Source organism: Misgurnus anguillicaudatus, unplaced genomic scaffold, assembly GCF_027580225.2.
Source record: "Misgurnus anguillicaudatus unplaced genomic scaffold, ASM2758022v2 HiC_scaffold_29, whole genome shotgun sequence".
NCBI classification, from domain to species: domain Eukaryota; kingdom Metazoa; phylum Chordata; class Actinopteri; order Cypriniformes; family Cobitidae; genus Misgurnus; species Misgurnus anguillicaudatus.
This window is the reverse complement of record NW_027395279.1, coordinates 11,912,036-11,938,569: the sequence shown is the minus strand read 5'-3', so window position 1 is coordinate 11,938,569 and position 26,534 is coordinate 11,912,036. Positions and strand designations below refer to the sequence as shown.

At 41.8% G+C, this 26,534-nt stretch overlaps 2 protein-coding genes across 3 annotated transcripts in view; both read left to right on the top strand.

Annotated features, from left to right (window-relative positions):
• Positions 1 to 26,534, top strand: part of LOC141362787 (obscurin-like) — a 537,091-nt gene that overhangs the window by 97,155 nt on the left and 413,402 nt on the right. The gene's annotated exons all lie outside the window — the stretch shown is intronic.
• On the top strand, positions 46 to 26,350 carry LOC129421293 (Fc receptor-like protein 5). Its single transcript, XM_073864943.1, has 14 exons — positions 46 to 79; positions 163 to 322; positions 2,720 to 2,865; positions 2,979 to 3,257; positions 15,330 to 15,575; positions 21,503 to 21,763; positions 22,144 to 22,416; positions 23,191 to 23,286; positions 24,509 to 24,610; positions 24,888 to 24,944; positions 25,031 to 25,105; positions 25,182 to 25,268; positions 25,641 to 25,697; positions 25,821 to 26,350. Exons 1-14 carry the CDS (start codon positions 46 to 48, stop codon positions 25,865 to 25,867), a joined length of 1,920 nt encoding a protein of 639 aa, XP_073721044.1. The 3' UTR covers positions 25,868 to 26,350.

Sequence of the window (26,534 nt, the reverse complement as noted above, 5' to 3'; positions counted from 1 at the left end):
AATAAATACACCTGTAGAGGAAAGATACGTGAACAAAACACTGAGATGAGTGATGCTGTTACACTGACTGTATCATCACGTGAGTTTATATGTTTGTTCATCATTATTAGTGTGAAGAGATGAAGTGTAACATGTTATTCATGAGAGATTTATCACTTTCAGATAAACGACCAACAGTTTTAAGTGTTTCTCCAGACCGGTGGTTGACTCCAGGAGAATCAGTAACTCTGCTGTGTAGGCTCAGAAACTCCTCTACAGGCTGGACATTCAGCTGGTTCACTGTACAGAAACGTTCCTCAGGTAAAATAGAATTCATTTCATTATATCTACATCAACTGGTTTTATTTAAAACATTGTTTTAAAAGTTTAGATGAGAAAAAGCAGTTTACAATACTTTTTTAAACCTTTTTGTGGGGGGCTGCCAGTATGATTATGTGGTACTAAAAGTGGTGTAATGCAGTTACTGGTAAATTGACATCATGGCTCATTAAAGGCGGAGTGCACAATGTTTGAAAAACGCTTTGGAAAAGGAGACAAGCCGACTACCAAAACACACTTATAGTCAATCAGCAGTAAGGAGCGTGTCTACTAACCGACATCCTTGCCGGTTTGCGTATGTGTGGGGCGGGTCTTTTAAAAGAAGGTCCAGATTCTATTGGGGTAGGGGCGTGTTTGTTTAGGTGATTTCAAATATCAACATTGGCTTTCAAACATTGTGCACTCTGCCTTTAATACATGCTAGGAGAAAAGTTAACATGTCTGGTCTGATCACACAAGAGCTAGTAATTGTTGAGCAAGTTGATAGTGTCTGTGATAGAAAGGTGTCAGGACATAAAGTACATTGCAGTTCATTGCAGACTAGTCAGAGGGCCTTCTTGAAAGTTCTAGGATTTCAGACATATTTAATGACTGAAAGGTTTGTAAAAACAACAACAACAACATTTGTTAACTTAGATTTGAAAAGTAGAGTCTAGCATAGTTCTATTACAAATATCCTGTGCTACCAATCCGAAGGAAACCAGAAAGAGATATCTCGAGATACCCTTTATAAAAAGATTGAAGTGTTCACTGTTGTTTGGATCATCTCTAATTCCATTTGGAGTTTACCTAAAATGTGCTTAAAAACGCTGATGTTTATGATAGAGTGTAAACCCTGTGCCTATAATTACACTTGTCCAGTGTACACCTCTAAAAGCACATAAAAATCAGAACTAAACCATGAAGCAAAGGAAGAAGGTTCTCAGTTTTTTTTAATTCAGATGAATGACTGGATTCTTATACATTGTTTACCTGAGGAAGAGATGGCAGCAGGAACACTATAAGAAAAGACAGGTCAGCGAAGGCAATGTTTTCCTCTTGAAAAGTTCTGCTGGGAGTTCTTGTTTCCTTAAGCCCTCCAAGTTTTCCAGATATCAGTTCGATTGAATATCGGTCGTACCTCGGTTCAGACGTCACGGTTCGGTTCAATTTCGGTACAGTGGAGAAGGCAACATTTTTTTAGTACTTAAGATAATCTTAGAAACATAGTTGTCCTTGTCTGTGTTATTGTGAGATGTCATAAATATGAACTGAAATGCATCTCAAAAATGTATAAACTTGTACTCATCTTTCATACAAAGATGGGTTTCAAATGTATTACAAGTTACCTAAATACATTTTTAAATTACATTTTGGCACATTTCATATTAATGTACTAAAGAACAAAAAAGTAGGCTTGTAGGATGCATTAATAGGTGTGTACGACTTCATGACAAGTGGATGACGTCAGAGTAACGCGAGAGCGATTTGAAATCAGCCTCAACCTGACGCTGATGGCGCTGCGTAAAGTTGAGCACACTTTAAAAACTGAAAGCAGCTGAACTCGACAGAACTGCACTGGGTATGCCTGTGCTTTGTCCATTTATTGTGTATTAGCAGAACAATTTATCTCCTACTTCTCATGGTGAGAAATACAAGGTGTGGCGTGTGAACTGACTGAAATGCGTGTGTCTACATATTAGCTGTCCCTAAAGAACCCAAGTATCTAACAATAGTTCCGCATTACATTAATTATATTGCACACAAGTTTTTTTTAATTTTCATACCGTGTATTCTGCGTTGAAATTCATGCACCGAACCGTGACCCACGTACCGATTCGGTTCTTGTAGTTACTAATTTATTTGAGATTGCTTGAGTATACAGTAAGTGTATTCATGCAGTTATTATGATTTTTGTCTCTTAACTTCAAATTAAGACATCATAGTTAAAGGCTTTCTAAGTGAATAATGTGCGACGTCACTTCCTGTTGATGTTTGAACTGTTTTCAAACAAACGGAGCGTAGCTAACGCCTCCCCCTCCCTCTCCCGTCCGTGCTTTCTTGAACGCGCCCAAACCCAACCCCCAAATCCTTCTTGTCGTTTATTGGCTGGAACACTTTGTTATGTTTTGTTGTGCTAGGTTTGGCCACTTTGTTGTTATTGCCGTTTGTCGAGCCTAAGCTGTCTACAGAGATCGCATTTTTTTACAGTTTGATCAGCGGTCAGGTAGAAAGCAGACAGTGAGGAGATGTTTTCTGTATGTAACAATAAATGTTTATCGTGTAAAACGCGTGAATTCGCTTAGAGAACCTTTAATGGCAACATTTCTAAATATTTTCAGAGTTTGTTTTGTCTGTTTTCCCGATACAATTTTCAATAATCTTCCAAATATTTTTACTTTTTTACAGGTTATAAGCTGACGTCAGTCAGCAGTGGAGTATCTAAAGGCATCTACACAGTGAGTTCAGTGACTGTGAACCACACAGGAGTTTATGTGTGCAGAGCAGAGAGAGGAGATCCAGTCTATTACACAGAGTACAGTAACACACAAACACTGTGGATCACTGGTGAGTTCATCACACACAACTAAACAACAACAATCTCTTACACTCAATGTCTTATATAATTCATTTGTTAATTTATCTCTTATAAAGATGATTTTCTGTCATTTTCTTCTCAGGTGTTTCTCCTTCAGTTTCTCTAATCATCAGACCCAACAGATCTCAACACTTCTCATCTGAATCTCTCTCTCTGAGCTGTGAGGATCACAGTACCTCTACTGGATGGACAGTGAGAAGATACACAAACACATTGGGAACTTCTTCATCATCAGTCAGGAGATCTACAGGAACAACATCTACATGTACAATCAGTGATCTCTACACATCTGATACTGGAGTGTACTGGTGTCAGTCTGAATCTGGAGAGAATCTTCATCCTGTTAATATCTCAGTACACTGTGAGTCTACATGACTGTAGTTTTAATTGCAGATGCATGAAAGCTGAATGTATGAATGTTGATAGCTGGCGAATATAAAGCCGATATAAGACACATTTATTTACAGTAAATTAGACATTTACATTAAATATATTAGAATGTGGATATAATTGAAATACAAAATTTGCAGAGCAATGGGTCCCCAGGAAGAGTATTGAGAACCACTTGTATAGGACATCTCTTTTCAATGTACAGTAATTCTAGTTGATTTTATTCTGTGAGTAGTTTCAAACACAGTCCAAACGCGTTATAAATTGTATAATCTAAATAAGCCGTGAATACACCAATCTAATAGCAAAAGTACATTATAACCCAAACATGTCATTTTTAATCTAAGTTTTTACCCAGTAAACTAACATATGGTTGAAAACTGTTCACCTACTCCCTACACTGTAAGGTCCCTTTATAGGGTCCGCCCACAGGTCCAACGACAGTAGCCAATGGCGCGGCAGAAGGATACTTGCGCGTTACTGTCTTTCCTTTACGCATCATAACAGAATTGGTTTAAAGACATTTGTTTACAAGCAGATATAAATGAATATTTACATCTCCTTGTGTTATCTGACTACATTAAGAAAACGTTTAAGAATTTGGTGGTAATTTTTAAGTTTAGATATAATGGTGGAATCTGGATAAATATTTGATCATTCTACTCATGTTTCCATTGAACTCGTTCATTTGATTACAAATGTTTAGCTTCCTCGTACACAAATTCTTCCCTGTTTTACATTGAAAAAAAATGATTCGTTGAATTTAATCAATTTTTTTAAGGTAAGTGATTGCAATCAATTTATTTGATACATTTAAACACAAAAGATTAGTAAAGTAAAATAAAATATAAAACTTTTGTTTAAATGTAGCTTAAATAAATTGATTCCAATCACTGATTCCAATTTAATCAATTGATTAAATTCAATAAATCATTTTTTTCAGTGTAGAAAAGGATAACAAATATTTGCATGTGATGCTTATCTTCCCTAACTAAACAGAGGATAACCAATTCTTCCCTACTATAGCAGGGGATAACAAATATTAGCATGTGGTGCTAATCTTCCCTGCCTAAACAGAGGATTACTAATTTTTATAATAACTTTAGAGTCAACTATACAGAGCAAATTAGAATAAATGCAAAACTTAACCATTTATAAACAAGGTAAACAGTATAATAATTCAAAAGTCAATTCAACCAATATAGTACATTATTCAATCATAAGAAATATCAATAATACAAAGTAATTCAAACAATGTAATACATTGACCAATCATACAAAACCCTTAATGGTACGAAATGAAAGAGCTTAGAAATGTTACCTGGAGATGAGAACTACACACAGCGCTTGTGCGGGAGATCTGTCTACAGACTCCCATAATCCTCTAACATCTATCCTTAAATACCCAGTCTTACCAAATGGTTCCTTATTTGTTTATTATTACATTTTGGTGTCCTACTCTGGGGGTTGTAAGTTTGCTGTCTCTTTGATATCTGTGGGAAGGTACATTTAATTTACATACAGGAGGCAATTTGTGAGGGAGACCTTGGTGGAGTTTATCTCCAGCTGCCTATAGTTTCTAACCCAATTTCTATATGTTAATAGTGGATTTTCCCACACTAAAAGGGATGAGACCTTTTAACCAGACAAAATGAGACCATTGCAATGATACTAAATATGTAGGGTTATACACTTGTACACTTGATTGAAGAGGTTTACTTTTGTGGGTGTGAGCATCTCTAAACCAGCATGTGAGGAGGGGGAGACAGAGAGAGGAATTGCAATCAGAGAGACAGATATGATCAGTCTTGGTGAGGTGTGTCTCCTTTGTGTCCTCACAGAAGGTGGTTGTCTTTGAGGTAGATACAAGCTTGGTGACAACTTCTTAGATGTTGTTTCTCGCCAGAATGCAATGTCATTGATAAAATAGTTTTCTCTGGGTTTAACCATTTTGTGCCGATCTTACACACCCTCTTCACATTCAAACATTCATACATGCACAAAAGTTGATATCAAAAAGCAGCTTATTATTGACACAAGTTTCCATGTGTTTACATGCAAATCGATAAAACTGCATTTAAATGAACTTACATGGGCAGTTTCCTGGACAGGGATTACTAGTCCTAGACTAAAACATTTTTAAGAGCTGTCCAAACTACAAACAACTTGCATTTACATATCTTAAAATACATCAGTGCCCTTTGTTTTGCCTCAAAATGCACACAGGTAATGTTTTTAGTAAGGCATGTTTGTTAAAACTAGTTATATTTCATATTTAAACTAAGGCCTAGTCCTGGATTAAGCTAATCCCTGTCCGGGAAACTGCCCCATAAAGATTTTGTCAGGTTAGACGCAGGCAGTGATGTCAGTACCTAAACATCCACTGTAGTTATCCAGAATGTCCGAAGAGTTTTTGATTTTGACGTTTTAACAAAATCTGCACGAGTTGCGAACGCACTGTTTGTATTGCTAGGGTAGCTAGTCATGTTAGCTTTTACTTCCACTTGTGATGTTTATGTTTTACACATCACACATGTCACCAGGTGACGATTTGTGAGGGCGGAACCAAAAGTGAGTAAGATGGGTTCCACCCGACGATGGTTCCGCCCGGACGTCTAACTCCGAACACCGGAATTTCCGGGGTTTCCCCTAACACCAAATTAGGCCCGATTACGTACAGGTGAGGGCGATTAACACAGCGATTGCTGATAGGTCAACAAGGAGGGAAGGCAGAGTATGAAAAGACCTTTGAAGACATCAAACGGTGTGCTTTGTGAGTGCTTTTGGGTGCGCTTTGTTGCTGATGTGCAGACCCATCGTGTTGGCCTACACTGATCCCTTGGGGAAGATAAGAGGTCAGAGACGACTGGGCGAGGAGATTAATGTGTGATTCTACTTGTGAGTGGGCTGAATACAAAGTCATCGGATGCATTGGTGCAGGGATATGCTGACCACGAAGTGTGAGTAATAATTAAAGTGTGATTACAAACTATTCAGAGGAAGAGTTACCTGGTGTGTTTTGTGAGTGTGTCAAAGGTTACCGGCCCCACTGCGGAGGGAAACGTGGGTGAGCCGTGGATTTACCGTGAAACACGAGCCGGGAGATCAGCTGGGAAAACCATCCATCATTCGTAGTTCTGGCCCTGCGGATAAAAGAAACGTAGGTGAGCTGAAGAGGTAACCAGGAAACATCCAGGGGCTTTGCTGATCATATTTACGTGCCAACACTTCCTCTCTGTGGCAAGAACAATGCCCAACCAACCTCACGAGGAGTCTAAGTCCAGCCGGCCAAGTCCTTAATTCACGCGAAGTGTGTGTGCAGAGTGCTGTGGGTGCAATACCCCGAAGAAGAACGAACTGTGTCAGTAGTGTGAACCACTTACCTTTGCTCCAGTGCACGCCCTGAAGTGGATGAAAAGCCCAAGTCGTGTGAGTAACTTACCTGTGTGGTGTGTAACCTACCTTTGCTTACAGCAATACCCCGAAGAAGAACGAACAGTGTCAGTAGTGTGAACCACTTACCTTTGCTCCAGTGCACGCCCTGAAGTGGATGAAAAGCCCAAGTCTTGTGAGTAACTTACCTGTGTGGTGTGTAACCTACCTTTGCTTACAGCAATACCCCGAAGAGGAACAAACAGTCTCAGTAGTGTGAATCAATTACCTTTGCTCCAGTGCATGCCCTGAAGTGGATGAAAAGCACAAGTCTTCTCTGCTTACAGCAACACTTTGGTGAAGGATGAACAGCCTCAGTAGTGTGAATACTTACCTTTGGTCACCGACTCGCCTCTGTGGAACGTGGAAGACCCCCAAGTGTTCATTGAAGTTCCAGCAGAGCGACCTAAGGGCAAGAGAGAGAGAGAGAGAGAGGCGAAAACATCAGGCAAGTAGCGACCCAGTACTGGACCAAGCCATTAATTGTGTTCTCCCTGTTCTGCCTCCAGGAAGAAGCGGAGGGCGCCACGGATCGAAGAAAACACTGGAAAAGATTCCTAGCCCCCGTTCCATGGTCCAAATCGTCCTGGAGGCGAGAAGAAGAAGATTGTTTTAAACTGCCCTTTCCCCTTCCCCCTTGCTTTTAATTATTTAATAAAGTTGTATTTTTAATCGTAGTATACTTGTCTGTCTGCTCATTGGGGTGGTCTTGGGAACCTCCTCGAGGTGGAAACTAGGAAGGGGCGTGACCCTTTAGCTATCTCGGGTCCGCTCCGACCTGTGACAGATTTGGCGTAGTCAGCAGGATTCCACCTCCAGTTGAGCGACCAAGGCCCTCCAATGGCCGACGACGAGTTGCCCGAAGCCCCACCCCGCATTGTGCCCGAGAGGCCTGAAGCCCCACCCCGTGCCATGCCCGTATTCCTGGGGAACCCCTGGGTGCAGAAATATGGCGGAGCCGAGTCTGAGGTTCGCCTGGCTGAGTGGAGGCCCAGATCGAATACCTGGCCGGCCTCCAGGGGCTGAGTGCCATCCAGCAACAACAGTTCGTACTGAACTCGCTAGAAGGAGAGGCCCGGCGCGAAGTACAAGCCGCCCCCGAAGCCGTTCGAGCGACCACCCAGTCCATATTTCAATTCCTCACCGACCAGTATGGTGATACCACCCCTGTAGCCGTCCTACAGGCTCAGTTTTTCAACTGCAAACAGGGCCCCCACCAGTCCATCCGAGCCTTCGCCCTGAAACTCCGCGAGCAGTATGCTCGTCTACAAAAACGTCGAGATCATGGGTTGGGAGACGAAGAGACCCTGTTGCGAGATCAGTTCCTGCTAGGGCTGAGAGAAGGCCCTGTACGTCAGAACCTAAGGGTGCAGTTCCGAAGGGACCCTGGGCTCACATTCGACGATCTGAAGAAGGAAGCAATGGCCCTAGAAGGTGATCAAGCCGAGATGAAGGAAGCCCCCGTATGTGCAACAGTGAGTGGCCCGGTGGCGACGGTCCCAGGGGTGATGGACTGGAAACAAGCGTTGAAGATGGAACTTCTGAAAGACGTTCGAGACCAGATGGCCGAGCTGACTAAGACACTGGTAGGAGAGCTGCGCCTAGGGCCGGGAAGGAGAAAAGAAGGACCCGCCCCTCGAGAACGGGTGTTTATTTCGAACGTGGCCGAGACTCGACGAGACGGCCCTACCAGACTAATCGGCCCAGGTTCGAGTGGGACGAGCAGGGGAGGCCGATTTGTAACCGCTGTGGGACCGCGGGTCATGTGAGTCGGCAATGCGGCCCACGAAGAGCCTCCGAGGGGGGTTTTTAGGACGACCGGCCACAGTGGGTCATGTGGTCGGAGCCCCCCAAATTGACCCCCCTAGAAGAATGGAGTCCAGGGACAGGATGATCGGGCTCAGCCCGACGGTGGAGGTGCAAGTGTGTGGTACTACGGTGCAATGCCTCGTCGACACCGGTTCCCAGGTCACCCTATTTTCTGAAAGCCTGTCCCATGAGTTGTTTGGAGCCCAACCCTTACACGAAGCTGAAGCTCCCTGGCTTACCCTGAAGGGGGCAAACGGACTAGAGATTCCTTATATTGGCTATAGGCTCACGGATTTCGAGCTCTACGGAGTACAAGTACCACAGAAGGGGGTCATTATCGTACAGGATCACTGTCTCGGCCGCCATCGAGCCCTCATAGGTATGAATGTTCTCTCGGAGTGCTGGGAGGAGCTATTTCGGGCTAGGCCCGTACAGAAAATACCGAGGGCTGAACGGCCGGGCTGGGAACGTGTAGTGGCCGACTGCCGCCGAGTACAGATGGCCAAGATCCAGGGCAGTCGCGAAGAAGTTGGGCGAGTAGCATGCCGGTTTGCACTATCTGTGCCAGCAAGGAGCGAAGCCATAGTGTGGGCCAGAGTCCCCCAGTGGCGCCAGAGACCTGGGAGCTGGGTGTTGATCGAACCCTATGGAGACTGCACGCAGGTGGGAGTAGCTCGAGGATTGGCGGTAGTACAACGAGCCCGAGTACCGGTGAAGGTCTGTAACGAAAACCCCTATCCAGTACACTTGCACAAACACCAACGGCTAGTGACGGTGACAAAGGTTGAGGACCATCAGATACGGGATGGAGAGGATGTGAGTTTTCGTCAGGTGCACCCCGCAGTGGTCGAAGTGGCTTTAACACAGGCAGATGGAGCGTCTAGGACGAGGAGAAGAGGATGCCAGGCCACTTGACAGGCGACTCCTTACGAGGGGAGGACCTGGAGCTAGTACAGGCGGAGAAGTTACAAGAACTCCTTAGGAGATGGCAAGACACAGTATACCTACAGGAGAAGCCGGACCTAGTCGGGAGCGGTATCGTCCGATACCCCCCACCTTATACACGGAAGTCAGGACCCTGTTGCAAGGTATGTTGGAGCAAGGGATCGTACGGGAGAGTAGTAGCCCGTGGGCGGCCCCTAAAGTGTTGGTCCAAAAGAAGACAGGGGCGTGGAGGTTCTGCGTGGACTACAGAAAGCTGAATCAATTGACCAAGAAGGACGCGTTCCCTCTACCTCGTATTGAAGACTCACTGGCAAGCCTGACCAAGTCCGCTTGGTACTCCACACTAGACTTGGCCAGTGGGTACTGGCAAGTACAAGTTGAGGAACGGGACCAGGAGAAGACCGCCTTTACCACGCCTTTTGGTCTATTCGAGTGGGACCGGATGCCCTTCGGGCTCTGCAACGCTCCCGCAACCTTCCAGAGGCTGATGCAACGATGCCTAGGAGGTCAGTTGATGGAGTCCGTACTAGTTTACCTTGACGATGTGATTGTGTATTCCCCAGACTTTGAAACTCACCTTCAGCACCTGGAGAAGGTGTTCCGAGAGATGGAGAGGTATGGCTTGAAACTACAGCCCGAGAAGTGCCACCTACTGCGCCGCGAGGTGAAGTTCCTAGGCCACGTGGTGAGTGTGGCTGGAGTGGCCGTAGACCCTGACAAGGTATCTGCAGTGCGGGACTGGGAGGCCCCTAAAACCGTCAGGCAAGTGAGATCATTTTTAGGCTTTGTGGGATACTACCGGCGATTTATAAAGGGGTTCTCAAAGATTGCCAAACCCTTAAACCAACTGTTGGTCGGGACAGGGCGACCACGGGGGCGGGGGTCCCCAACGGTAGAGTGGACCGCGGAGTGTGAAGCAGCTTTCAGGGCGTTGAAACAAGAACTTTTACAAGCCCCGATTCTAGCATATGCTGACTTCTCTCAACCGTTTTTGCTGTACACAGATGCCAGTAACCTTGGCCTGGGAGCTGTACTCGCACAGAAGCAGGATGGAGTGGAACGAGTGATCGCATATGCTAGCCGGAGCCTACACCCCGCCGAAAGGAACGATGCGAACTACAGTTCCTTCAAGCTCGAGCTGTTGGCGCTGAAGTGGGCATTAAGCGAAAAGTTCAAGGACCTCTGGGGAGCCAAGGTAACGGTGGTCGCTGACAATAATCCTTTGGTACACTTGCAGACGGCCCGGCTAGGAGCAGTGGAGCAACGATGGGTGGCTCAGTTAGCCAACTACGATTATCAGCTGCAGTATCGCCCTGGGCGAGAGCACACCAATGCAGACGCGTTATCCCGACTGCCGGCAAGGGAAGGCCCGAGGGGCCCGACCCAGCAAGAGGAAGAGCCAGGAGAGGAGGAATTGACGGTTGGGGTTGTGGAGGCCCCTGGAAGCCAACAGGAGGCGGTACCTACAAGTTGGGGATGGGACCCCCACCGGTGGAGGACCCGGCAGTACGAGGATCGGGAGCTGCGGAGCCTGAGTGAGTGGCTTGGACGAGGCCGACGACCAACCCCCGCTGAGCGACAAGGACAAACAGAGGTGGGCCGTAAGATATTGGGGCAGTGGGAAAGACTAAAACTGCGTGAAGGTGTGTTGTGCAGGACCATTCGAGACCCGGGGACGGGGGAAGACACCAGCCAGATCGTGGTACCACCAAGCTAGGTACAGGCGCTGACGGCGGCATATCACGACCAGATGGGGCATCAGGGACAGAAACGCATGTTGTCTCTACTGTGCAGGCACTTTTATTGGCTGGGGATGGAGGCGTCTGTGAGTACATTTATTCAAGCATTTCCCAGATGTACCCTATTTAAGTCTCGACAGGAAGCACGAGCACCAATGGTCCCCATCCACGCTAAAGCCCCCCTCCACATCGTCGCAATGGACTACCTGACTCTGGGTCGCCCCACGGACCGATTCCAGAACATCCTGGTCGTGACCGACCTGTTCACAAAGTACGCCTGGGCCATCCCCACCTTGGACCAGACGGCGAGTACTACAGCCACCGCCTTGTGGAAGGCGGTCTTCCAGTCATTTGGGTGTCTAGAGTTCCTCCATTCGGACCAAGGACCCAATTTTGAGTCACGGATCATCCGGGAACTATGCCAGCTGTACGGCTGCACGAAGACCCACACGACTTCTTACCACCCCCAAGGGAATGGAGGGTGTGAGCGGTTCAATCAAACCTTGTTGGGCTTGTTGGGGACTCTGGACCAGAGGCGCCAGGACGACTGGGTGAGTGCCCTGCCGAATTTGCTACAGGCCTACAATAATAGCATACATAGCACCATGGGGTACGCTCCCACTTACCTGATGTTTGGTATACACATCCGCCTGCCCACAGATCTGTTGTTAGGAACGGCTGGGAGTGAAGGGGAAGAGAACGTGACCGAGTGGGTAGGACGACATCACCACCGCCTCCGCTTTGCCTATGAACAGGTCAACAAAAGGATCCAGGTAGCTGGAGTAAAGAACAAGAGGCTGTATGACAGGACGGCGCGGGAAGCTCCCTTGCTCCCGGGAGAGAGGGTCCTCGTACGAGACAATCGGCGACTGGGGAAGGGTAAGCTGAGTGACCGGTGGGAGGCCAGGCCGTACGTTGTCCAGCGTCAGCAGAGGCCAGGGCAGCCAGTGTACACGATCAGGCCGGAAGGGAAGCCCGGGCCTGATCGTGTAGTCCACCGAAATATGATCCGGCCCTGTCCGAACTATCCCCCATTACCCGTGGAAGTGGCTCCTAGGGAGCCGGCACCCGTCGCTCCTTGGATTGGGGGATGGGCTATAGTTCCAGGAGATCCAGTGGAAGCACCGGTTCGGGGGGCCCCAAGGGAGCCCGAGAACTTACCCGCCGAAGCAGACCCGGCGAATGAACTGGTTCAGGGGGCTCCAAGGGAGCCGGAAGACTTACCTGCTAGGGTAGACCCGGTGTCCCCTCCACGGCGTCTCCAGCGGGAGAACCGGGGACGACCACCAGCCCGGTAAGGAGAGTGGGTCACAGGAAGCGGTTCTAGGGACTAGAACCATTTCGGCGGGGGAGGATGTCACCAGGTGACGATTTGTGAGGGCGGAACCAAAAGTGAGTAAGATGGGTTCCGCCCGACGATGGTTCCGCCCGGACGTCTAACTCCGAACACCAAAATTTCCGGGGTTTCCGTACAGGTGAAGGCGATTAACACAGCGATTGCTGATAGGTCAACAAGGAGGGAAGGCAGAGTATGAAAAGACCTTTGAAGACATCAAACGGTGTGCTTTGTAAGTGCTTTTGGGTGCGCTTTGTTGCTGCTGTGCAGACCGGTCGTGTTGGCTTACACCGATCCCTTGGGGAAGATAAGAGGTCAGAGACGACTGGGCAAAGAGATTAATGTGTGATTCTACTTGTGAGTGGGCTGAATACAAAGTCATCGGATGCATTGGTGCAGGGATATGCTGACCACGAAGTGTGAGTAATAATTAAAGTGTGATTACAAACTATTCAGAGGAAGAGTTACCTGGTGTGTTTTGTGAGTGTGTCGAAGGTTACCGGCCCTACTGCGGAGGGAAACGTGGGTGAGCCGTGGATTTACCGTGGAACACGAGCCAGGAGATCAGCTGGGAAAACCATCCATCATTCGTAGTTCTGGCCCTGCGGATAAAAGAAACGTAGGTGAGCCGAAGAGGTAACCAGGAAACATCCAGGGGCTTTGCTGATCATATTTACGTGCCAACACTTCCTCTCTGTGGCAAGAACAACGCCCAACCAACCTCACGAGGAGTCTAAGTCCAGCCGGCCAAGTCCTTAATTCACGCGAAGTGTGTGTGCAGAGTGCTGTGGGTGAGTTGTGACTTTCATTGTGTGTTTCCACTAAAGCTTGCTGTGTGTGCTGTGCTTGTAGTGACGAAAGCCGCCCTGGCACCGTACGGACGGAGGGTCCTTGTTGTGATTCGATCTGTTTAGAAGAACCATCTGTGTGCGCGGAGCCTCGTCGAGAGTTCGCCCCAGCTCAAGACCCCTGTCATTGACAAGGAGGGGGAGCCAGGGAAGCGTTCGGCTCCGCGTCGCCCGACCCATCAGTCCCCACAACACCTAAGAGGCTTAAGCGGACGGGTGAAGGTATACTGTGTACGGCCGTTGCTGTGAAAGCCCACTGCCTGGAGGAGCGTTGGGAAAAAGCCCCAGTCTTGTGAGTAATTTGCTTTTGTGGTGCATAACCTACCTTTGCTTACAGCAATACCCCGAAGAGGAACGAACAGTGTCAGTAGTGTGAACCATTTACCTGTGCTCCAGTGCATGCCCTGAAGTGGATGAAAAGCCCAAGTCGTGTGAGTAACTTACCTGTGTGGTGTGTAACCTACCTTTGCTTACAGCAATACCCCGAAGAAGAACGAACAGTGTCAGTAGTGTGAACCAATTACCTTTGCTCCAGTGCACGCCCTGAAGTGGATGAAAAGCCCAAGTCGTGTGAGTAACTTACCTGTGTGGTGTGTAACCTACCTTTGCTTACAGCAATACCCCGAAGAAGAACAAACAGTGTCAGTAGTGTGAACCACTTACCTTTGCTCCAGTGCACGCCCTGAAGTGGATGAAAAGCCCAAGTCGTGTGAGTAACTTACCTGTGTGGTGTGTAACCTACCTTTGCTTACAGCAATACCCCGAAGAAGAACGAACAGTGTCAGTAGTGTGAATCAATTACCTTTGCTCCAGTGCATTCCCTGAAGTGGATGAAAAGCACAAGTCTTATGAGTAACTTACCTGTGTGGTGTGTAACCTACCTCTGCTTACAGCAACACTTTGGTGAAGGACGAACAGCCTCAGTAGTGTGAATACTTACCTTTGGTCACCGACTCGCCTCTGTGGAACGTGGAAGACCCCCAAGTGTTCAGCGAAGTTCCAGCAGAGCGACCTAAGGGCAAGAGAGAGAGAGGCGAAAACATCAGGCAAGTAGCGACCCAGTACTGGACCAAGCCATTAATTGTGTTCTCCCTGTTCTGCCTCCAGGAAGAAGCGGAGGGCGCCACAGATCGAAGAAAACACTGGAAAAGATTCCTAGCCCCCGTTCCATGGTCCAAATCGTCCTGGAGGCGAGAAGAAGAAGATTGTTTTAAACTGCCCTTTCCCCTTCCCCCTTGCTTTTAATTATTTAATAAAGTTGTATTTTTAATCGTAGTATACTTGTCTGTCTGGTCATTGGGGTGGTCTTGGGAACCTCCTCGAGGTGGAAACTAGGAAGGGGCGTGACCCTTTAGCTATCTCGGGTCCGCTCCGACCTGTGACACACACATACACACATGATCATAACTGTGAGAAAGCAGGTAAAAACGTTAACATGCAACGAGATATTGGGATAGTGTTCAATATTTTACCTGGTTTGGTTGTATTTTGCTTAAGTCGTTTATGGTCATTACTTAATTAAAGTAAAGCATTTTACGCGTTTATATGGCCTTCCATGTTATCAAGGATAATCGGAGTAAGATGTTCATATTCTCTGACATACAGTAAAGTTACCTGGAGTGTAAATACAATTCCTATGCATTAGTTTGCATAATCTAAAAATGATCAGAAACAAATAGTTTACAAGTTACAACATACTGTATCAATATATCAATAGAAATATATACAGTGTATTCAGTGAAGCTTAAAAGAAAACTTCAGTAAAGTTATTTCTCATACTAAAATGATTGTGTTGGTACTTGACATCACAATGCAAGGTTGTTGTAGGTGTTTGCCAATAATTGTGTCAGATAAAACTATCTAATAAAACAATGTTAAAATCAAACTATTATATATTTTAATTGTAATCATCAGTCATTTCTTCTGTTATGTAGATGGTAATGCGATTCTGGACAGTCCTGTTCATCCTGTGACTGAAGGAGATAATCTGACTCTACGCTGTTTATATCGAAATAAAAACCCCTCTACCCAGAGAGCTGAATTTTATAAAGATGGATCAGTGGTGCAGACTACAGGAGACATGATGATCATCCCTAAAGTCTCAAAGTCACATGAGGGTTTCTACTACTGTAAACACCCAGAGAGAGGAGAGTCTCCAAAGAGCTGGATCTCAGTCAGAGGTGAGAGTCTACATAGAATTGATGTTTTTTATGTTTGTTATAGTTTGTATATTCTCCATGATGACATGTGTTTTGATCTCAATTGTACATCAAAGCACTTAACATGATCTCTTACATCTGCTCAGTTGCTTTGTCATCTTGTATGAGTTAAAGTTTTATAATGTAACATAAATTCAAAAGTTTTGTGCCTCGCAACTTTTTTAAATAAATGTGATGATGCAATACGGAAGGTGGCAGAGTTTAAGAGTTTTTAAAATTTAAGATTTTTACAGAAAAAATCTGTAAGCTGTAATACAGATGAGAGAAAGAAAGAAGCGCTATGAGTCATTATCAGTCATCAACTAGATTGTTGTAAATTTAGAGAGGATGACGATGACAATGAACTTCAGCTTCTACATCCCTCAGTTTTATCTCACAAAACTCAGTTTCACTCAGATTGACTTTTGTCTTTAATGTTACCTAAAAACATTTCTTTAAGTTCTTATTTTTTTTTCTGTTTCTCATATATGACTTAGGGTTCTTTTATATTTGGTTTGATTGCCTAGTCTGAACCAGAGTACACTCTAAAAAAACAAACGGTGCTATATAGCACCAAAACTGTTGATTTGAATCGTAACCATAGAAGAACCGTTTTTAGTGCCATATAGCACCGGTGAAGCACTGGTGAAGCACCTGTGTAGAACCATATAGGTGCCATATAGCACCACTATAGCACCACATTTGGTTCTTCATAGCACTATATGGTTCTACACAGGTGCTTCACCGGTGCTTCACCGGTGCTATATGGCACTAAAAACGGTTCTTCTATGATTACGAGCAAAGAACCACTTTTGGTGCTATATAGCACCGTTTGTTTTTAGAGTGTACACTTACTTCCCCTTCCCCCGCTGGTCTATGTTCACATTGTATTATTTGGGTCTTGGTATGCTTGTTTCATCAAGCTGCAGCTGTGTAGCAATGTTTTTAGGCAGTGGCTATGAATGAGAAGGTGCCAAAATGGACAGAGTTGTTCTCATCATCTTTGTTCTTTATTAAGACCTTTGACATAAACATCAGTTGAGGGCTGCAACTTCACTTTTTAAATGACAATATCCTGGCCGGACCACTGTTGTGAGTGATATAAGTATTTGAAATAAAAATGTCTTTGTCTAGTGACATATCAGGGCTGTTCCTTTAACAGTTAGATAAGTAGTGTTGTAGTACTTGAGACTCGTCTCACAAACTATATATTGCTTGGGATTGTCATGCACATCTTCTCAGTAAAGCCGTTTCCTTGATAAGTAAATCACCATCACCTGCTTTCAGAGGGAGCCACATTTACTACACAGAGCCGTGGTTCACTGACAGGCCCGGATTAAGAATTCGGAGGCCCCTGGGCACAATTTCTTGTAGGCCCCCCCCCACGCACACAATCAAACTATATATATATATATATTATTAATATACATATTATATGGTTCTTTTTGTTAGAAACACCTCTACCTTTACAGGATTTACACTGACACATTACAGCCGGTGATCACTACCTGTAGGACAATATCAATACATGTAGATATTTTTTGTTGCAAGCAGGGACCTGCACAGAGACCTGCACAGGGGGCAGATGCTCAAGTGAAAAAAGGGCACTTCTCTTAGGCCTAATTCCTTTTTTAACACAACTTCCTTACCAGTTTATTTTAATTCCTTCACACACACAACTGTTTCATACTCTACAGATTTCTACAAAATAATCAGTTCACACAAAGTGTTTATCACAAGAACAGAAGACAGCAAATGATACTGCCAACAATGTGCATGTTTTCTGTTCTACTAGTTTCAAATATATTTAGAATAAATGACTGCGCCAAGGAGAGGGTACAGTTTCACTAATAATGTGTTTGTTTATTTTGCACGTTTTAGTAAATGTTTTTAATTCTTTTGGTGTTAAAATAACACATCTTTACACTAAACTAAAAAAGAAGGGTTGCTGCTATATTGTTAATTTCACAGGAAAAATGCTGCAAAAAAGTGGGGAAAAAAACTACAGATAGATTGACAAAATAAAAAATAAAGCAACTGAAACTGTTTTAAAAAGTATTGAACTTTAAACTAAAACCTGTTACTATTGGCTTATCTACACTTTAGAAAACGTATTATGAGTCATGTTAGCAAGACAACAATTGTCTTTTGGATAACAAGCTGTAAAACTGAGGTACTGGTAGTTATGTCATTTGATCTCCACTGACTTCCCCACAAGTCAAGAAAAACACAGCTGGAATACGACCTGTGTGAAGAGCTCCTGCCTACCTGTCTGTCTGTTGGCGATGTGTGTTTCACTGTTGCGCACAGATGCAGAGGAGGAAGGGCAATCTAGGCAAATACGACAAACTTTCCCCGTCTTTGTCGCGCGCGCGTTCCCGCGCAGCTTCCAAACCACGGACAAGCGCGGACGGCTCCGTTCGACACATACGCAGTACAAATGATTTCTTATACAAATGATTACTTTACCAGGCTGTCAGAGCAGCACTGATTCGCGTCATTTAGGACATTCACATATTCAGGATAAATGAAGAAAAGTAATGGACTGATAAATCAACTGTGCACTGCTACTTTTCTCACTCATTCTGAACTTAAACTATGAAGACTACTGCCACCCACAGTCCGCTCGATTCAGTGCGGGATTATTTGCGCTTAAATAGTTAATCTAAATAATTAACAATTAGATTTTACATTTTATTTTCTCCCGTCGCTTGGGCCCTGACTGCGCGTGGGCCCCTGGGCACGTGCCCATAATGCCCATTGGATAATCCGGCCCTGTTCACTGACAAGCTGGGCAATATCGCATTCATTATTGCAGGCAATTTGTCCGTTAATCAAGGAACGTGTGAGCATTCATCAAGTTTATGTATGGCCTGTGAAAGTGTTTTTATGTCTATGCATGCAGTAATTTTATATGTATGTGTGAGAGTTTATATGTGTTTGCGTGCATCAAGTTTATATGTATTTGCGAGTGTTTAACCTCTTAAACCCTGAAGACCCTGTCCTGGGGCCAAAATTTTGTATTTTGAATTATAAAATATACCTTTAATTTTTAATGGTCTGTCATGGACCCAGTACCACATATTAGATACTGTTTGAAAGCTTAGACTCTCTACTTTCTGCAGATATGCATCACTGTTTTTTACTGTAAGAAAGTTAGTTACACTTAATTTACACTATCACCCCCCCATATTTTTTTATATCATTTAATATTCACATATTTCATATTTTTCAAATATGACAAACATGGGCAAGTCTTATATCAAATGAAAGCTCTCACTCTCAGGAATAAGGCTACAGCGCTATTTTTGATCTATTGTCAACACATATCCAACAATTGTTGAATGAATAGTTAGGTAAAAAATGGTCTTTTGTAAATTTATGTGAAACATGACGTGAGCTGCCTCAGATAGCACATATAGCCACAAATGATACACCATCTTTTATTTTAGGTCCTACTTTAAGAAATTAGTCAATTCACAGCTTTTTCTTTGTTTGTGTTCATTAATAATCCCTTGCTATTTATTATATGTGCAAAACAAAAAAATAATATTTATATGAAAAATGTATTTTCGCACACTTCAGTAAAATGAGAATAACTTTTGAATGCGACATGCTAAAGAGTTCATTCTTTTTTTGGGTGTTTACTGTCTGCTGCTGCTAACAACCAGAACTGTCTGCAGTCTGCTAGAGCACACAGAACCAGAGTTATACACTATCAGAGACAGTATTTACAACATAAAAAAAGAAAATTTGGTGTTTCATCATATGAAAAACAACATAAATAACACTATTTGTTACAAACAGCAGCTTTTTATGTAACTTCAAAGGGTTTTCTGCAAAATGATATAAATATATTTTGCATTTATTCCACTTTATGTGGTTATGGGAGCACTTCAAATATTTTTAGGTGGAAATTAAATACAAAAAGGGTATTATTCCTTCCATTAGAGTAGAATAACTTTTGCATAGATTATGATAGAGAAAAAAATCCTTTTTCCTTTGTAAGCTGACAATTGCTGGAATCAAACAAAACTGTCTGCAGGGAGCTGAGGCACCCAGGGCCAGAGTTATACACTTTCAAATAAAAACCTTAGAAAAAAAGCATCAAAAAGCGCCTATTTATTTTTGTGTTTATTAGAGGACTGACAACACATACAACCATGTTTAGCACTTTTAACAGTGTTTTATGTAATTTCAAAGGGTTTTCTGTAAAATGATACCAAACTTTTGTATGTAAACCTCTGCATGTGGGTATGGGAAGCTTTTGAAATTTGGTAGGCCAATTCCAGGCAAAAATCCCCAAAATAGCTTCAGGGTGTAGGAAGTTAATGGGTGTTTATGCATGGACAGTGTTTATATGTATGTTCAAATGTTTACATGTGTATGTGTGCTTCAAGTTTATATGTATATGCAAGTGTTAATATGTGTTTGCATGCATCAAATTTATATGTATATGCGAGTGTTCATATGTGTATGCAAGCATCAAGTTTATATGTATAGGTGAGTGTTTATATGTGTATGTGTGCATCAAGTTTATATGCATATGCAAGTTTTTAAAAGTATGCATGCATTACTAACTTAAGATGTATTAGTATGAATTACACATTAGTATGCAAACTTATTTAATAGGTATTTGCCTAAACATCCAATAGTATACATGTATATGTGAGTGTTTATGCTCCTCTCTGCAACAGCATTACAGAATTAGCCATTCAGAGCTGTCATTGCATCTTTATCTTGTACATCCTTAGACACATGACATTTAGATTCAGATATTTTAAAACAGTCTGCAGTTAAAATCAGCCAGCACGATTAAAGACAAAATATCCCACATTGTATTTTAAAGTGATGAAGTTGTATAATTTGTTAGTCTACATATCTTTTTAATAAACCATAAAATACTGAGTGTATCTTTAGGAAAGTATTGTTGTGTTGAATTTGTTTAGGCTGCTATCTGCCCACCACCACTGGCTATATTTATACAGAAACAGCAGGATCAATACATTGGTTTATTTTACATACAAATGGTTTATCAGCTTTATTAAACTGTAATGAGTTTTTTTTTCTTTGTTTACAGCGTTGACTTCAGACATTAAATGAAGAGTTTCGTTTGCATAACGAGATAAATCCGTTTTTTTAATTGTTAAGAAATCTCGTTTTTTGGTTGTGGATTCCAAATAATATCAATTCAACTGCAGTTGGTTTGTTTTGATTTAAACCTTCATAACTTAAAAAATACAACTAAGTAGCACCATAAAACAAAATAATAACATGATAACATAATAATAAACATGTTTTGACAAAAATGTAAAAAAATGGATTTATCTCGTTTTGCAACGAAACTCTTCAAATCTAAAGGTGATTTACTTTAATTCATTCATAACATCACATATTCACATTTTTACATAACAGATACAAACCTCCTGAAAAAAAACCCTAAAAAAAAAAAAAACATTTATCGTGTAGCACCAAGGTCCATTCTGAAATTTTTAAAACTATAAACTGTAAAAAAATTTTAGAATACAATGATTTGCAAATCTCATAAGCCTATATTTTATTAACTATAGAAATCACATCAACTGTTGAAAAGAAAGATAAGGTAAATAAAAATTGTATGGATGCAAGATGTCTCATAGCTGAGATGGGGCAACATGCTTTCCATGCTTTTTTATTTATTAAATAGTGCAGACTTTTTTCATCAGAATTCATTTTATTTTGATTTTATTAAGTTAATTTAACGTCAGCAATAGATCCAAATTTCTTCACACACGATAACAACAGGTTTCATCTATCTATCAAGTTTTCATTTCAGATTTGTTTGTGAAATAAAAATGCACTAAAGATTGATACAGCTGTAAGATCTTGTTGAAAAACTTTCTCAACTCTCAATGATTTTATATTGACAGATAAACCAACTCTGACTGTGCAGCCACAGACGTCTGTGTTCATTGGAGACACAGTTACTCTGACCTGTGAGATGTCTCAGTCCACTGGATGGGAGTTTATCCTTATCACACCATCAAACACTAAATCCACTGAAACTACAGGAACTAAAACAATATATGTGCAAGTCTCTGATGGAGGAGAGTACAAGTGCAAAGCCAGAAGAAGAGAAAATCCTCAGGTTTACACACAAGACAGTGAACCAGTAACAGTGACAGTACAGGGTAAGTTTATGACATTAAATGAGTGGAATTTACAGTTATGCTGGTGAGGTGATAAATTCAACCATGGCTGAATGTTAAAACGCTGGACCCCAAAGATACGAAAGTTTCAATGTTTGAGATTTACTTGCAGTAACCATCAAGTCTTTAACATTATAATTAGAGTCTTTAGAGGTACCTAAATGTTGACATCAGAGGTGGTTCACCATTTCTTCACTTTGTTAAATTCATTTAAAGTACATACTGTAGTAATAAATTGCATTATGAACATTATTTCCTAAAACACTGAACAAGTGGTAATTTACAATTACAGAGGTTAAAACCTGTAATGTGATACAGCATATATGTTTTGCAATTGTACTGAATTGTTTGACATTGTACAGAAAGACCAACACCTCAAGTGTCAGTTTGGCCTGATGATCATGTATACAGAGGAGAAACTGTCAATCTCACATGTGTCATCAATGGAGAAGGAGTCAGCAGCTGGCAGTACAGCTGGTATAAAGATTCATCACTTTACAACATCAGTGACCTTCAGTATTACACAATCAGATCTGTTACTGAGTCTGACACAGGTAACTACACTTGTAGAGGAAATGAGACCAGAGGATCACGATACTCACACATCAGTGATTCAGTTACACTGACAGTATCAGGTGAGTCTATTTATCTCTTTTCATCATCATCCACAATATACTGTCTTATTTAACTCACAATAACTAATTAGATTTTTTAGTTTTAACCTGTAGTTTACCAGGCCATAGAGAGACTAGGTCACAAACACAATAAATATACAATATATCTTAATGATGAAATAAAACTCATATAAAAACCGCAGATGTATTTTTAAGAAAAATGTTGTTGGATTGATTCTAAGATTTATAACTTCCACTACAAACAAAAATGCATTGTCGTGTTAAATTAAGATTAAGATAAATTACAGGCCTGAATGAGAGACAAAATATCAGTGTGTCAGTTTTGTCCCTGGTAATGAGCAATTTTGTTGAAGCGCTTTTATAGTCGCTCATTGGGAACAGTTTAAATGTCTTTTTGATGTTTAGCTGTTCTATTGGTTACTGAAAAAAAAGGTTTTTCATATTTATATATTTGTTAAATATGCCCAATTTGTTATTTCCAAAATTTTAACATTTTATCTGTTGAAATGGGGGAGTGACAATGATAATTTTGTCTTAAATGACTGATAAAATTACACAATAAGATGAGACACCGTTTTTTATTAATTTAGTCAATGCTGCATGTGGTGTTGTTTGACACTTTAAGAGCAGAGTGCCTGCCACCTTTATTCAGCATGAATATATTATGTGACATTATAGCACAGCAATGTTGTTGAGTATAATAGATGATATATTGCATTAGTCCAGTCTGTAAATGTTCTGGTTGTGTAAGAATCTCTCCTTCTTCATTCTCAGGATCTTCTGGTCATATAGTTGGAGCGGTTGTTGGACTGTTCATCTTGTTTTTGGTCATTTTCTTGGTTTTGCTGTGGTGGTACAAAAACAAAAAAGGTTTGAATCTTCTGCCCTCACATAAATCTATAAAACATCAATGACACATTTGCACAGAATGTCCAAATCTTGAAGGTGAAGTGTGTAATGTTTGTGATGTATCCTATCATAGTTTAACGTACATTTTTGTAAACACAGTATAAACATTGTGGTGCTTTTGTAAACAGTTGTACCTGAACCACCTTTAAATAAGATCAAGTCTGGTGCTCTAAGAAGTTTGCTACAAGCCACAGCTTTCACACACCAGCTATCCTTTATTATAACTTTCAAAAACTCCTTTTGTTTGAGCTACAGTAAAAGACTGCCATTTAGCGTGTCTGTGGTGGTCCTCCACCTTTAGTCCGCATGTCCAAAAAAAGCATTTGTTTCCTAATGATAATACTAAAGTATGCGGTTTAGTGATATTTTAAAAAGGTGGGAGTGCATTTATGCACACACAACAAAATTCAGTCAGAATGCATTCGACCTCTCGAGAGGAAAATTGGGCAGTTCAGAAACTCTGTGCCTTTATACAGTACATCAAACAGACAGTGCATTACTGGAATAAAGAGTTAAGTGTTTGTAAAGACCATTTCACAAGCTGTTAACAACACTTGTCCTGAAGCACTTCCTGTTTTAGTTTTTTTCAACACTATACCAACCAAACAGAACATTAGAAATAAATTAGGGTGACCATACGTGCCATTTTTCCCGGACGCGTCCTGGCCAGGATTTCGGGTGCATCTTCCGGAAGTCATATTTGTCAACCACATACGTCATAGAGGATTATTATTATTATTACAGAAACGCAACCGTTACATTTTAAGGTAAGAATGAAACTACGATTGTATGTCTTATGTTTTTAACTGAATGGCGTATGCGGTCAACAAATACGACTTCCAGAAGACACACAGAAATCCTGGCCAGCACGCGTCTGGGAAGAATGGCACGTATGGTAAATGTTAAATGTACTTTTTTAGGATTTAAATATGTGAAATTAAACAAACAAACAAACAAAAAACAAATAAACTGAAACAGGATGTGCTTCTAAACCAGTGTCGTCTACAAAATCATGAAGTTGGCTTTAAAATACGTTGCTGTTTTGTTTGTCCAGACAATAGCAGATGGTAGTGTCATGTTGAAGTGTTTTGGAAGACCTGTTTAAAACAATCACTTTTTTCTTGATCCTGTTTGGTGTTGCTATAAAAGCACAAAAATTACATACTGTGTTTGACTATTGTAGGTAAAGTCTCTCGGTCTCCCTCAGCTGTCAGTCCACAGCAGAACATCAGTCGGACATCAGATCAAAAACGGACTGAAGATGGATTCACTCCACTGCAGTCTGGTCAGTCTACAGCACATTTATACAGAATGAATTCTGCTTTTATAAGAACTGATGAATTGACATCCCAACATATACCCAGAACACACTAGTAACTGCAGAGCAACAGGCTAAAAACATAGCAACACCCCATCAACCACCCAGAACAGCCTCACAAGGTGGCACAGTTTATTGTTAACATGTTAACAATATTTCTATAAACTTACTTTAATATAAAGATATAAAGCTTTTATAGATGATCTCTTGAAACTTTATTCATTATTTTATTTTTTCATTACAGGAGATGCTCATATTTATGACTCTGTTGATGCAACGGACAATAAAGACGCAAGCTCAGGTAATGTTTTTATCTCATCTAATATAGTTCAACTCACAAAAAAGAATCCGTTGGAAAGTTTTAAGATTCAAATCATTTTTCTTCAGCAGTGACTCAGGCCGGTCCCAGTGATGCCATGTATTCACAGGTCAACTTCAAGAAAAATAAACTCAAGAGCAAAGGTAAAAACAACCAGAAGAGTAAAACTAAACACTGCGAGGATAAAACTCTTAATCATTTCTTTATTCTTCATTGTAGACAATGAAAGTGATTCAGCTGATATCACTTATGCTGATATTGAACTGAAACCTAAGAAAGAAATGAAGAAAAAGAAAAAAAAGAAAGGTAAAGAAACACAAGATCTTTCCTGAGATGTCTGCTTCGTTATCATCAGAGAGATTTCAAATTATTTTTATTTTATTCATTATTGTCTTTGATAGCTGACTTTAATAGTGCACCGCTTAAGATGCCTAATGTTGTAGTCATGTTATCTTAGTAATATCATGCTTTCGTAACATTTTAAATAACACTTGTGATGATATTCAGTACAACAGCATGATTTTGAGGTGCTGTTATTGAGCTGTAACATAAAAAATAAGTTTATATTGACTAACTGACATGTCAGACAAAGTTACCAAGAACTGAATCTTATTACACAGAAAAGATTGGAAATGTCAGGTGGTTTTAATAAAGTTTCCTAACTCTCTGCATTTTTAGGGAATAGCAGTGAAGGTGGTGACACTGTTTACTCTAAAGTGAAGATAGGAGATAAAGGTGAGGTGAACTAAAATAATAAACTAAAGTAAAGCGAAAACAGCATCATTCAGTATTTAAAGATAAAGTTAAATATTGAATGATTCAAACTCATTTTGGTCTTTTGCATTTTTTTTTTTTTAGGTGTGGCTTCTGGATCTGTTGATTTGACTTATGCTCAGATTACATAAAAGCCTAGAGGAGAAAAAGATGAACGTACATGAACTAATGGATAAAGAGAAACACCACCATTTTTCAATATTTTACTATGTTCTTCCCTCAGACAAATAAATACATACCTCTCTTTTTTTCAATACGTGCACTTAATCTTTGTACAGCGCGTCATGAATGTTAGCATTTACCCTAGCACCATTAGTTCCTTAGGATTCAAACAGGGATGATTTTAGAAGCCACCAAACATTTCCATGTTTTCCCTTTTTAAAGACTGTTACATGAGTAGTTACATGAGTCAATATGGTGGCACAAATAAAAAAATGAGAACTACATTGTATGGCGGAAGAGCACTTAGTTTGCAGCACTTTGACCTCAACGCGCAGGGGCAGTAACATCATCACTTCTCTTGTCGCTCAAACTAGAGGGGTAGTAGTCAGGAATGATGATGTTACTGCACCTGCGCGCCGAGGTCAAAGTGTAACTCATGTAACAGTCTTTAAATAGGGAAAACATGGAAGTGTTTGGTGGCTTCTAAATTCATCTCTGTTTGGATACGCACAACCGGCGCAACGTCATAGAATGTCTCTGAACAGGTTCACGCCCACTTTTGGGGGAAATCGCACTAGACGTTCCATTGACTTCCATTCAAAATAGCGGAACAAAGCAACGTTCGTACACAGCCGG

Bases quoted from the DNA above. Each gene is read 5' to 3' on its own strand.
- LOC129421293 (XM_073864943.1), top strand. From the start codon at position 46: ATGAGTGATGCTGTTACACTGACTGTATCATCAC. The intron at 3,258-15,329 runs GTGAGTCTACAT...TCTGTTATGTAG, and splicing joins TGTTAATATCTCAGTACACT to ATGGTAATGCGATTCTGGAC. The intron at 25,269-25,640 runs GTAAAGAAACAC...CTGCATTTTTAG, and splicing joins GAAAAAGAAAAAAAAGAAAG to GGAATAGCAGTGAAGGTGGT.